This window comes from Convolutriloba macropyga, chromosome 12 (genome assembly GCF_964194025.1).
Source record: "Convolutriloba macropyga chromosome 12, txConMacr16.3, whole genome shotgun sequence".
Lineage (NCBI taxonomy): Eukaryota > Metazoa > Xenacoelomorpha > Acoela > Convolutidae > Convolutriloba > Convolutriloba macropyga.
Window position 1 is genome coordinate 26,345,834 of NC_134479.1, and position 13,439 is coordinate 26,359,272.

The window sequence follows — 13,439 nt, forward strand, 5'->3', positions numbered from 1 at the left end:
TACAATAGAAAAAAAAATGAGGAACTGTAAATGAATTATCTATAAACGGATTGCATTTTTTATATCTTGCAAATTACTGCCTCTTCTTGTTTAACACAAAATTAATTTGGAACTGATTTCTTTGGAACTACAATTTAGGGAGTTGCTCTTTATGTTGCTCTTTATGTTGCTCTTTATATAGGGAGTTGCTCTTTATGTTGCAAAAAACTTGAGAGTGCAGCTGGTTTTATATTTAAAAAAATTTTTATCAAATGAGGATTGTGATTTTTATCAGTTTTCATAATAAAAAACGCTGTAATCAGAGTTGTTCAAAAAATGCTTCAGTTTGAGCTTTGCAAATCTGATTGTCAAACCAGCCGTCTTTTTGTTCTTTTTAAACAAAATTAGTTGAGCTGCATAGCTCTTTAGTGAAAGAGAAGTTTATCTTGTACGACTCTTGCAAGTTTCTTAAAGTACGTCCTCTTATAAAACCGTCGTCTCCAACTGACTGCAGGATATCTTGCGACACAGTTTCTAGGCGACGGTTATCTTGTACGGATTTACAGTAACTTTATTAGTGTAGTGGTCTAAATTGTTGTAGAGTATAGGAACAGCGTTTATCTTTTAAAATTCTTGCAAAACTGCTCCTCCTTCGACTGTCTCAACAGATATCTTCAACGTTGTTTATTAAACGTAAACTGCAGTGAATGCAGAATTTTGTAGAACTCCAAAAATGCAACTGCGTTGGGGTCACTGAGCAATAAAAAACTGCAGTATTTTAGTACAAAAAAAAACGAAAAAAGTAGAATAAAAAATAGACTTTAAATAATTCTTCGATTTGTCAAGTGAATAGCAGAAATACTTATTATTGTGTTTAATTTAAATTGTAAAGAATTGAAATATATCCCAAAATCACAAAAAGCACTAATGAATCGTATATAAATTTATCGTAGCAGTTCTTAAGTTCTTAGCAACAAGACAAAATTGACATAATTAAATCTAAATTCTGATGATTGCGTGAAATTCGGTGACCTTTTTGAGAAATATTTTCTAAAGGGTTATGTCCAACTGTTTGATAGGTAATTCATATTTGGGGATTTTTTTCCCAATAGAAAAAAATACATGAGGAAAATGTAAATGAGTTATCTGTAAACGGATTGCTTTTTTTATCTTTCAAATTACTGCCTCTTCTTGTTTAGTACAAATTTTCTTTGGAACTGATTTTGTTTTCCAAACTACAATTTTGTAGGGAGTTGAATTATGTTGCAAAAAAATTGAGAGTGAATCTGATTTAATATCTAATAAAACGTTATAAATGATGATTGTGATTTTTTCAGTTTTCGTAATAAAAAACCGCTTTATTCATACTTGCTCAAAAAACGCTTCAAATGGAATTTTGCAAATCTCATTGTCAAACGAACCGTCTTATTATTATTATTATTATTATTATTAATATTATTAGTTGAGCTGCATAGCTTTTTTCCTGGAAGAGAGGTTGATCTTGTACGACTCTTGCAAGTTTCTTAAAGTACGTCCCCTTATGAAACCGTCGTCTCTGACTGACTTCAGGATATCTTGCGATACAGTTTCTAGGCGACGGTTATCTTGTACGGATTTACAGTAACTTTATAGGTTTAGTGGTCTGAGTTGTTGTAGAGTATAGGAACACCGTTTATCCTTTACAACTCTTGCAAAACTGCTCATCCTTCGACTGTCTCAACAGATATCTTCAATGTTGTTTATTAAACGTAAACTACAGGGAGTGCAGAACTTTGTAGAACTCCAAAAACCCAGCTGCGTTAGGGTCACTGAACACTAAAAAAACTGCAGTATTTTAGTTCAAAAAACGAAAAGAGTAGAAGAAAACAAAAGAGAATTTAAATAATTCTTCGATTTGTCAAGTGAATAGCAGAAATACTTTTTATTGTGTTTAATTTAAATGTAAAGAATTGAAATATATCCCAAAAAGCACTCATGAATCATAAATAAATTTATCTTAGCAGTTCTTAAGTTCTTAGCAACAAGACAAAATTGACATAATTAAATCTAAATTCTGATGATTGCGTGAAATTCGGTGACCTTTTTGAGAAATATTTTCTAAAGGGTTATGTCCAACTGTTTGATAGGTAATTCATATTTGGGGATTATTTTCCCAATAGAAAAAAAAATGGATGAGGAAAATGTAAATGAGTTATCTGTAAACGTATTGCTTTTTTTATCTTGCAAATTACTGCCTCTTCTTGTTTAGTACAAATTTTCTTTGGAACTGATTTTGCTTTCCAAACTACAATTTTGTAGGGAGCTGAATTATGTTGCAAAAAAATTGAGAGTGAATCTGATTTATTATCTAATAAAATGTTATAAATGATGATTGTGATTTTTTCAGTTTTCGTAATAAAAAACCGCTTTAATCATACTTGCTCAAAAAACGCTTCAAAATGAATTTTTCAAATCTCATTGTCAAACGAACCGTCTTTTTATTATTATTAATATTATTAGTTGAGCTGCATAGCTTTTTTCCTGGAAGAGAGGTTGATCTTGTACGACTCTTGCAAGTTTCTTAAAGTACATCCTCTTATAAAACCGTCGTCTCCAACTGACTGCAGGATATCTTGCGACAAAGTTTCTAGGCGACGGTTATCTTGTACGGATTTACAGTAACTTTATTAGTGTAGTCGTCTAAATTGTTGTAGAGTATAGAAACAGCGTTTATCCTTTAAAACTCTTGCAAAACTGCTCATCCTTCGACTGTCTCAACAGATATCTTCAATGTTGTTTATTAAACGTAAACTGCAGGGAATGCAGAACTTTGTAGAACTCCACAAACCCAGCTGCGTTAGGGTCACTGAACACTAAAAAAACTGCAGTATTTTAGTTCAAAAAACGAAAAGAGTAGAAGAAAAAAAGAGAATTTAAATAATTCTTCGATTTGTCAAGTGAATAGCAGAAATACTTTTATTGTGTTTAATTTAAAATGTGAAGAATTGAAATATATCCCAAAAAGCACTCATGAATCATAAATAAATTTATCTTAGCAGTTCCTAAGTTCTTAGCAACAAGACAAAATTGACATAATTAAATCTAAATTCTGACGATTGCGTGAAATTCGGTGACCTTTTTGAGAAATATTTTCTAAAGGGTTATGTCCAACTGTTTGATAGGTAATTCATATTTGGGGATTTTTTTCCCAATAGAAAAAAATACATGAGGAAAATTTAAATGAGTTATCTGTAAACGGATTGCTTTTTTTATCTTTCAAATTACTGCCTCTTCTTGTTTAGTACAAATTTTCTTTGGAACTGATTTTGCTTTCCAAACTACAATTTTGTAGGGAGTTGAATTATGTTGCAAAAAAATTGAGAGTGAATCTGATTTAATATCTAATAAAACGTTATAAATGATGATTGTGATTTTTTCAGTTTTCGTAATAAAAAACCGCTTTATTCATACTTGCTCAAAAAACGCTTCAAATGGAATTTTGCAAATCTCATTGTCAAACGAACCTTCTTTTTATTATTATTATTATTATTAGTTGAGCTGCATAGCTTTTTTCCTGGAAGAGAGGTTGATCTTGTACGACTCTTGCAAGTTTCTTAAAGTACGTCCTCTTATGAAACCGTCGTCTCTGACTGACTGCAGGATATCTTGCGATACAGTTTCTAGGCGACGGTTATCTTGTACGGATTTACAGTAACGTTATAAGTTTAGAGGTCTAAATTGTTGTAGAGTATAGGAACAGCGTTTATCCTTTAAAACTCTTGCAAAACTGCTCATCCTTCGACTGTCTCAACAGATATCTTCAATGTTGTTTATAAAACGTAAACTGCAGGGAATGCAGAACTTTGTAGAACTCCAAAAGCCCAGCTGCGTTAGGGTCACTGAACACTAAAAAACTGGTATTTTAGTTCAAAAAACGAAAAGAGTAGAAGAAAAAAAAGAGAATTTAAATAATTCTTCGATTTGTCAAGTGAATAGCAGAAATACTTTTTATTGTGTTTAATTTAAAATGTAAAGAATTGAAATATATCCCAAAAAGCACTCATGAGTCATAAATAAATTTATCTTAGCAGTTCTTAAGTTCTTAGCAACAAGACAAAATTGACATAATTAAATCTAATTTCTGATGATTGCGTGAAATTCGGTGACCTTTTTGAGAAATGTTTTCTAAAGGGTTATGTCCAACTGTTTGATAGGTAATTCATATTTGGGGATTATTTTCCCAATAGAAAAAAAAATAGATGAGGAAAATGTAAATGAGTTATCTGTAAACGTATTGCTTTTTTTATCTTGCAAATTACTGCCTCTTCTTGTTTAGTACAAATTTTCTTTGGAACTGATTTTGCTTTCCAAACTACAATTTTGTAGGGAGCTGAATTATGTTGCAAAAAAATTGAGAGTGAATCTGATTTATTATCTAATAAAATGTTATAAATGATGATTGTGATTTTTTCAGTTTTCGTAATAAAAAACCGCTTTAATCATACTTGCTCAAAAAACGCTTCAAAATGAATTTTGCAAATCTCATTGTCAAACGAGCCGTCTTTTTGTTCTTTTTAAATAAAATTATTTGAGCGGCATAGCTCTTTAGTGAAAGAGAAGTTTATCTTGTACGACACTTGCAAGTTTCTTAATTTACGTCCTCTTATAAAACCGTCGTCAATAACTGACTGCAGGATATCTTACGATACAGTTTCTAGGCGACGGTTATCTTGTACGGATTTAAAGGATTTTTATAACTTTTGTGGTCCGAGTTGTTGCAGAGTATACAAGAGCGACGGATATCCGTTAAAACTCTTGTAAAACTGCTCCTCCTTCTTCTGTCTCAACAGATATCTTCACTGTTTTTTGTTAAACAAAAACTGCAGGGAATGCAGAACTTTGAAGAACTCCAAAAATCAGTTTTTTTGTACAAAAAACGAAAAAAGTAGAATAAAAAATAGAATTTAAATAATTCTTCGATTTGTCAAGTGAATAGCAGAAATACCTTTTATTGTATTTAATTTGATTTGTAAAGAATTGAAATATCTCCCAAAAAGCACTCTTGAATCATAGCAGTTCTTAAGTTCTTAGCAACAAGACAAAATTGACATAATTAAATCTAAATTCTGATGATTGCGTGAAATTCGGTGACCTTTTTGAGAACTATTTTCTAAAGGGTTATGTCCAACTGTTTGATAGGTAATTCATCAGTGGGGATTCTTTTTACAATAGAAAAAAAAATGAGGAACTGTAAATGAATTATCTATAAACGGATTGCATTTTTTATATCTTGCAAATTACTGCCTCTTCTTGTTTAATACAAATTTTCTTTGGAACTGATTTTGCTTTCCAAACTACAATTTTGCAGGGAGTTGAATTATGTTGCAAAAAAATTGAGAGTGAATCTGATTTTATATCTAATAAAATGTTATCAAACGATGATTGTGATTTTTTCAGTTTTCGTAATAAAAAACCGCTTTAATCGTAGTTGCTCAAAAAAATGCTTCAAAATGAATTTTTCAAATCTCATTGTCAAACGAGCCGTCTTTTTGTTCTTTTTAAATAAAATTAGTTGAGCGGCATAGCTCTTTAGTGAAAGAGAAGTTTATCTTGTACGACAATTGCAAGTTTCTTAATTTTAGTCCTCTTATAAAACCGTCGTCAATAACTGACTGCAGGATATCTTACGATACAGTTTCTAGGCGACGGTTATCTTGTACGGATTTAAAGGATTTTTATAAGTTTTGTGGTCCGAGTTGTTGCAGAGTATACTAGAGCAACGGATATCCGTGAAAGTTCTTGTAAAACTGCTCCTCCTTCTTCTGTCTCAACAGATATCTTCAATGTTTTTTGTTAAACAAAAACTGCAGGGAATGCAGAACTTTGAAGAACTCCAAAAATCAGTTTTTTTGTTCAAAAAACGAAAAAAGTAGAATAAAAAACAGAATTTAAATAATTCTTCAATTTGTCAAGTGAATAGCAGAAATACTTTTTATTGTATTTAATTTCATTTGTAAAGAATTGAAATATATCCCAAAAAGCACTCTTGAATCATAGCAGTTCTTGAGTTCTTAGCAACAAGACAAAATTGACATAATTAAATCTAAATTCTGATGATTGCGTGAAATTCGTGACCTTTTTGAGAACTATTTTCTAAAGGGTTATGTCCAACTGTTTGATAGGTAATTCATCAGTGGGGATTACTTTTACAATAGAAAAAAAAATGAGGAACTGTAAATGAATTATCTATAAACGGATTGCATTTTTTATATCTTGCAAATTACTGCCTCTTCTTGTTTAATACAAATTTTCTTTGGAACTGATTTTGCTTTCCAAACTACAATTTTGCAGGGAGTTGAATTATGTTGCAAAAAAATTGAGAGTGAATCTGATTTTATATCTAATAAAATGTTATCAAACGATGATTGTGATTTTTTCAGTTTTCGTAATAAAAAACCGCTTTAATCATAGTTGCTCAAAAAAATGCTTCAAAATGAATTTTTCAAATCTCATTGTCAAACGAGCCGTCTTTTTGTTCTTTTTAAGTAAAATTAGTTGAGCGGCATAGCTCTTTAGTGAAAGAGAAGTTTATCTTGTACGACACTTGCAAGTTTCTTAATTTAAGTCCTCTTATAAAACCGTCGTCAATAACTGACTGCAGGATATCTTACGATACAGTTTCTAGGCGACGGTTATCTTGTACGGATTTAAAGGATTTTTATAAGTTTTGTGGTCCGAGTTGTTGCAGAGTATACTAGAGCAACGGATATCCGTGAAACTTCTTGTAAAACTGCTCCTCCTTCTTCTGTCTCAACAGATATCTTCAATGTTTTTTGTTAAACAAAAACTGCAGGGAATGCAGAACTTTGAAGAACTCCAAAAATCAGTTTTTTTGTTCAAAAAACGAAAAAAGTAGAATAAAAAATAGAATTTAAATAATTCTTCAATTTGTCAAGTGAATAGCAGAAATACTTTTTATTGTATTTAATTTCATTTGTACAGAATTGAAATATATCCCAAAAAGCACTCTTGAATCATAGCAGTTCTTAAGTTCTTAGCAACAAGACAAAATTGACATAATTAAATCTAAATTGTGATGATTGCGTGAAATTCGGTGACCTTTTTGAGAAATATTTTCGAAAGGGTTAAGACCAACTGTTTGATAGGTAATTCATCAGTGGGGATTATTTTCACAATAGAAAAAAATAGATGAGGAAAATGTAAATGAGTTATCTGTAAACGGATTGCATTTTTTATATCTTGCAAGTTACTGCCTCTTCTTGTTTATTAAAAATTTTTTTTGGAACTGGTTTTGCTTTCCAAATTACCATTTGTAGGGAGTTGAATTATGTTGCAATGAATTTGACAGTGCATCTGATTTTATATCTAAAAAAAATTTATCAAATGATGATTGTGATTTTTTCGTTTTAATCATTGTTGCTCAAAAAAAACTTTAATATGGATTTTGCAAATCTCATTGTCAAATGAGCCGTCTTTTTATTACTTTTAATAATATTATTAGTTGAGCTGCATAGCTTTTTTTCCTGGAAGAGAGGTTGATCTTGTACGACTCTGACCCTTAAAAGTTTCTTAAAATACGTCCTCTTATGAAACCGTCGTCTCCGAGTGACGACTGCAGGATAACTTGCGATACAGTTTCTAGGCGACGGTTATCTTGTACGGATTTACAGTAACTTTATAAGTGCAGTGGTCCAAATTGTTGTAGAGTACACGAACAGCGATTATCCTTTAAAATTCTTGCAACACTGCTCCTCTTTCGACTGTCTCAACTCATATCTTCAATGTTGTTTATTAAACGCAAACTGCAGAAAATACAGAACTTTGTAGAACTCCAGAAATCCAGCTGCGTTGGGTCACCGAACATTTTAAAAAATTCTACAGTATTTCGGTACAAAAAACGTTAAAAAAGTAGAATAAAAAATATAATTTATCTAATTCTACAATTTGTCAGGTGAATAGCAGAAATACTATTTATTGTGTTTTATTTAAACTGTGAAGAATTGAAATATATCCGAAAATAGCACTAATGAACCATAAATAATTTATCCTAGCAGTTCTTAAGTTCTTAGCAAAAAGACAAAATTTGACGTAATTAAACCTAAATTCTGATGATTGCTTTATATTCGGTGACCCTTTTGAGGAATATTTTCAAATGGGTTATGTGCAACTATTTGATAGTAAATTCATCAGTGGGGGAATGTTTTCACAATGGAAAAAATAGGTGAGAAGAATGTAAATGAGTTATCTGTAAAAGGATTGTTTTCTTTTATAATTTGCAAATTACTGCCTCTTCTTGTTTAACACAAATTTTCTTTGGAACTGATTTCTTTTGCCAAACTACAATTTTGTAGGGAGTTGCATTATGTTGCAAAAAATTTGAGAGTGAATCTGATTTTATATCCAATAAAATATTATCAAATGATGAATTTAATTTTTTCAGTTTTCTTATTAAAAGGTGTAATCATAGTTGCTCCAAAAAATGATTCAAATTGAGTTTTGCAAATCTGATTGTCAAACGAGCCTTCTTTTTTAAAAATTATTAATAATATTAAGTGAGCTGCATAGGTTTTTTCCTGAAAGAGACGTTGATCTTGTACGACCCTTGCAGGTTTCTTAAAATACGTCCTCTTATGAAACCGTCGTCTCCGAGTGACTGACGGATACCTTGCGATATAATTTCTAGGCGACGGTTATCTTGTACGGATTTAAAGGATTTTTATAAGTTTTGTGGTCCGAGTTGTTGCAGAGTATACAAGAGCAACGGTTATCCGTTAAAACTCTTGTAAAACTGCTCTTCTTTCGACAATCTCCACACCTATCTTCAATGTTGTTTATTAAACGTAAACTGCAGAAGATACAGAACTTTGTAGAACTCCAGAAAACCAGCTGCGTTGGGTCACCGAACATTTAAAAAAATCCTACAGTATTTCGGTACAAAAAACGTTAAAAAAAGAGAATAATAAATATAATTTATCTAATTCTTCGATTTGTCAAGTGAATAGCAGAAATACTATTTACTGTGTTTTATTTAAACTGTGAAGAATTGAAATATATCCGAAAATAGCACTAATGGATCATAAATAAATTATCCTAGCAGTTTTTAAGTTCTTAGCAACAAGACAAAATTTAACGTAATTAAATCTAAATTCTGATGATTGCTTAATATTCGGTGACCCTTTTGAGAAATATTTTCAAATGGGTTATTTGCAACTATTTGTTAGTAAATTCATCAGTGGGGGAATGTTTTCACAATGGAAAAAATAGATGATAAGAATGTAAATGAGTTATCTGTAAAAAGATTGTTTTTTTATAATTTGCAAATTACTGCCTCTTCTTGTTTAACACAAATTTTCTTTGGAACTGATTTCGTTTGCCAAACTACAAATTTGTAGGGAGTTGCATTATGTTGCAAAAAATTTGAGAGTGAATCTGATTTTATATCTAATAAAATACTATCAAATGATGAATGTGACTTTTTCAGTTTTCTTATTAAAAAAAGGTGTAATCATAGTTGCTCCAAAAAATATTCAAATTGAGTTTTGCAAATCTGATTGTCAAACGAGCCCTCTTTTTTATTATTATTAATAATATTAGTTGAGCTGCATAGGTTTTTTCCTGAAAGAGACTTTGATCTTGTACGACCCTTGCAAGTTTCTTAAAATACGTCCTCTTATGAAGCCGTCGTCTCTGACTGACTGCAGGACACCTTGCGATACAATTTCTAGGCGACGGTTGTCTTGTACGGATTTACAGTAACTTTATAAGTGCAGTGGTCCAAATTGTTGTAGAGTACACGAACAGCGGTTATCCTTTAAAACTCTTGCAAAACTGCTCCTCTTTCGACTGTCTCAACAGATATCTTCAATGTTAATTATTAAACGTGAACTGCAGAAGGTAAAGAACTTTGTAGAAGTCCAGAAATCCAGCTGCAGTGGGTCACCGAATATTTAAAAAATCCTACAGTATTTCGGTACAAAAAACGTTAAAAAAATAGAATAATAAATATATTTTATCTAATTCTTCGATTTGTCAAGTGAATTGCAGAAATACTATTTATTGTGTTTTATTTAAACTGTGAAGAATTGAAATAAATCCAAAAATGGCTATAATGAATCATAAATAATTTAATCTAGCAGTTCTTAAGTTCTTAGCAAAAAGACAAAATTTGAGATAATTAAACCTAAATTCTGATGATTGCTTGATATTCGGTGACCCTTTTGAGGAATATTTTCAAATGGGTTATGTGCAACTATTTGATAGTAAATTCATCAGTGGGGGAATGTTTTCACAATGGAAAAAATAGATGAGAAGAATGTAAATGAGTTATCTGTAAAAGGATTGTTTTTTTTTATAATTTGCAAATTACTGCCTCTTCTTGTTTAACACAAATTTTCTTTGGAACTGATTTCTTTTGCCAAACTCCAATTTTGTAGGGAGTTGCATTATGTTGCAAAAAATTTTAGAGTGAATCTGATTTTATATCTAATAAAATATTATCAAATGATGAATGTGATTTTTTCAGTTTTCTTATTAAAAAAAGGTGTAATCATAGTTGCTCCAAAAAACGATTCAAATTGAGTTTTGCCAATCTGATAGTCAAACGAGCCCTCTTTTTTATTATTATTAATAATATTAGTTGAGCTGCATAGGTTTTTTCCTGAAAGAGACGTTGATCTTGTACGACCCTTAAAAGATTCTTAAAATACGTCCTCCAATGAAACCGTCGTCTCCGAGTGACTGAAGGATACCTTGCGATATAATTTCTAGGCGACGGTTATCCTGTACGGATTTAAAGGATTTTTATAAGTTTTGTTGTCCGAGTTGTTGCAGAGTATACAAGAGCAACGGTTATCCGTTAAAACTCTTGTAAAACTGCTCCTCTTTCGACTGCTGAGGATAAAGAACTTTGTAAAGGTTAAGACAAAAATTAATCTACATCACACTTGATTTGGCTTCCGTTATAAATCAGTCGCCAATTTTTTTACTATTAAGCTTCTGAAATCATTTCACTTTACAAGACCTTATTGAATTGAGAATCCCACGAAGACACTGAGATCTTCACACACACACCTCTGCATTTAGCGCTTGAAGTTACAGGTCTGGTAGACTTTAAAAACGCAGTCTCAAAACTCAGTAAAGAACAATCTGAAATCATTGAAACTATTGTTTTAGATCACCAGACCACTATGATTTCGGGCAGCAAACCGTATAACCCGAAAACCAATCTGAACAAGATGTTGACAGAAGGCACGGATGAACTATCAGATCATAAGTCGAAGTCAGTTCCAGAAAGACATAAAAGAAACACAGGTATGAAACGTATCGGCCACCTTTTCACCACTAACATCAGATTCACATAAACCAAATTTTATTTGATGGTCACTGAAAATTTAAAATTCATTCCTTTCTAAGAGCCAAACAAAGGTCCAACTTTACGCAGAGTTGGCAATACAAGTTATGCTCTCGCAAAATCTATCAGTTAAAACATAATCAAAGAAAATTGAAATCTTGTTCACAGATGATTCCACGGTTCTGGACGAAGCTGATATATTGCAATCATTTCGGAATCCAACGTCGAGGAGTCGCAGGAGCTCCCAGACATCCGGAATAATGCATGGAACTGTTAGCATTGAGTACATGCTGCTTCCATCTTATGAGACTATGTTCAACCAGTAATTACTCATTTTCTCTCTAAACTCTAAAACTTAAGTTGACTCTCCTATGCATTTGTTTTAACAGATACGTGGTAATTAAACAAACTGTACTTCACCATTTAAAGCGAATCTGAATATGATAAAATTGCTATAACTAGCAGCATTGCGGTATCTTAAGAATTGAAAGCTATATTGTCTCCGTCGTTCAGATCAGATATAAAAATCAACAAAAATGCCGTCAATACCCTCAAAATTCAAAATTTACTGAACCGAACATGAAATTGTTTTCCTCGGGTTGCATAAAATGCATGAACAATAGTGAAATTAAAATGACGAAATGTTGAAAATCAGATGGAAACTTTTTCGTAGCAAATTTGATGAATCTGTATATATTCAGCAAAATCAATAGCTTCATCTCCATTCAGAACAAACGAAAGTTGGTTCTTCGCGAAATTATCTTTCAGACACTTCACTTTTATATTAACTTTCAGTGAGAACAGGATGCACGCTATCTTAACACACAGAGGGACGAAGAAGACAGAGTTTACTGAGAGCAGTTTGAGCAAGACTCTCCACATATACCTGTTGATGAGTGAAGTTGACGAACAGGGAAAACGGAAGTCCCTCCTGGATACCGAGGTTAGTAGCACTTTGTGTCAATTTATAATTTGTCTTGTCCGTTGGTTCCTCTTGTCCCTTCCTCAAGCCAAACTGCCTACAATGATGCAGCTACTAAAATATCAAAAGTGCTATAGCGTAAATGACTATGAAAAATTTTGAATTTTTTCAGGTGGATTCGGATATCGTATAAGGTAATTGAGCAATTTAATTAATTTTTTTTGTAAAAAAAAAACATTTACAAAAATGCTGCACCAAGTTTGATTATGATTTCTCCGTCGGTCATCAGTGCGCACTCTCAGGAGTGGGGTAAAGCACCTTTTAATTGTCGGTAAGTGAAAAGCAATTAATTTTGAATCACATTGATTTCGAACATTGTTAATAACATTAGTTAAAGTTCTTACAAGCTTAATGTACGTCTCAAAATGATTTCTATAGTTTTTTTTTACTGGTTTATCTGTAATTTTACTATTTATTTTTTAATTCTAAACTAAATATTATTGGACCATTCGGTAATTGATCTCGTTAGTTATTCGATAACTCTAACACCATATTTTGGTAAATTGAATTCTTCTTACTGTTTCTCCTATTTTTTCCATCAAGTGCTTCTACTTTCAATCAAGCCCTTTTGAGGGGACCTTGCTAACTGGTACCAGGAAAAATTTTAAGATTTCTAAATTAAAAATTTTCTTCATTTGAATATTAAGTTTTTGGTTTGTAATTATGGATCTAACTTTCTCAAGTCAAAGCAGCACAAGCAATCGCTGCCTGAATCTGTTCAGAGACTTTCCAACTAACTTATAGGGACTCTAAAGAATGCTTTCAAAAGCATATTGTCTTTCCAATTATAGCCCCCAGCTCATCCAGCAGCCCAATTCCCTCAAATACTATAAATATACCCCGTGATTTAAAGAAATCACCCTGTAATTACACCCTGGGCTATAATTTAGTGTAGGCTATAATGGGAAAGACCCGAAAATACCTCTCACTTTTTATCATGGTGTCATTTGCAGGAGTCGTACAAAATAGTGCCGGGGGGTGCGGGTGAGTCTGGAAATGTGAAGCTAAAATTCGAGTGGAAGTCTCCGATGGTGTGGAAGATCAAAACATTCATCGCATCTTCACCCTGGTTTGTTAAACATATTCATTATGCTATTGACGAGAAATACACTTTGGTAAAAACATATA

At 31.9% G+C, this 13,439-nt stretch overlaps 1 protein-coding gene across 1 annotated transcript in view; it reads left to right on the forward strand.

The window, feature by feature from the left end:
• The window catches only part of LOC142350349 (uncharacterized), a 52,700-nt gene that overhangs the window by 35,052 nt on the left and 4,209 nt on the right, over window positions 1–13,439 (forward strand). Inside the window, exons 8-11 of the mRNA XM_075402184.1 lie at window positions 11,152–11,289; window positions 11,498–11,651; window positions 12,125–12,272; window positions 13,265–13,380. Of these exons, the coding sequence (XP_075258299.1) occupies window positions 11,152–11,289; window positions 11,498–11,651; window positions 12,125–12,272; window positions 13,265–13,380 (556 nt within the window). The remainder of the gene's footprint in view (window positions 1–11,151; window positions 11,290–11,497; window positions 11,652–12,124; window positions 12,273–13,264; window positions 13,381–13,439) is intronic.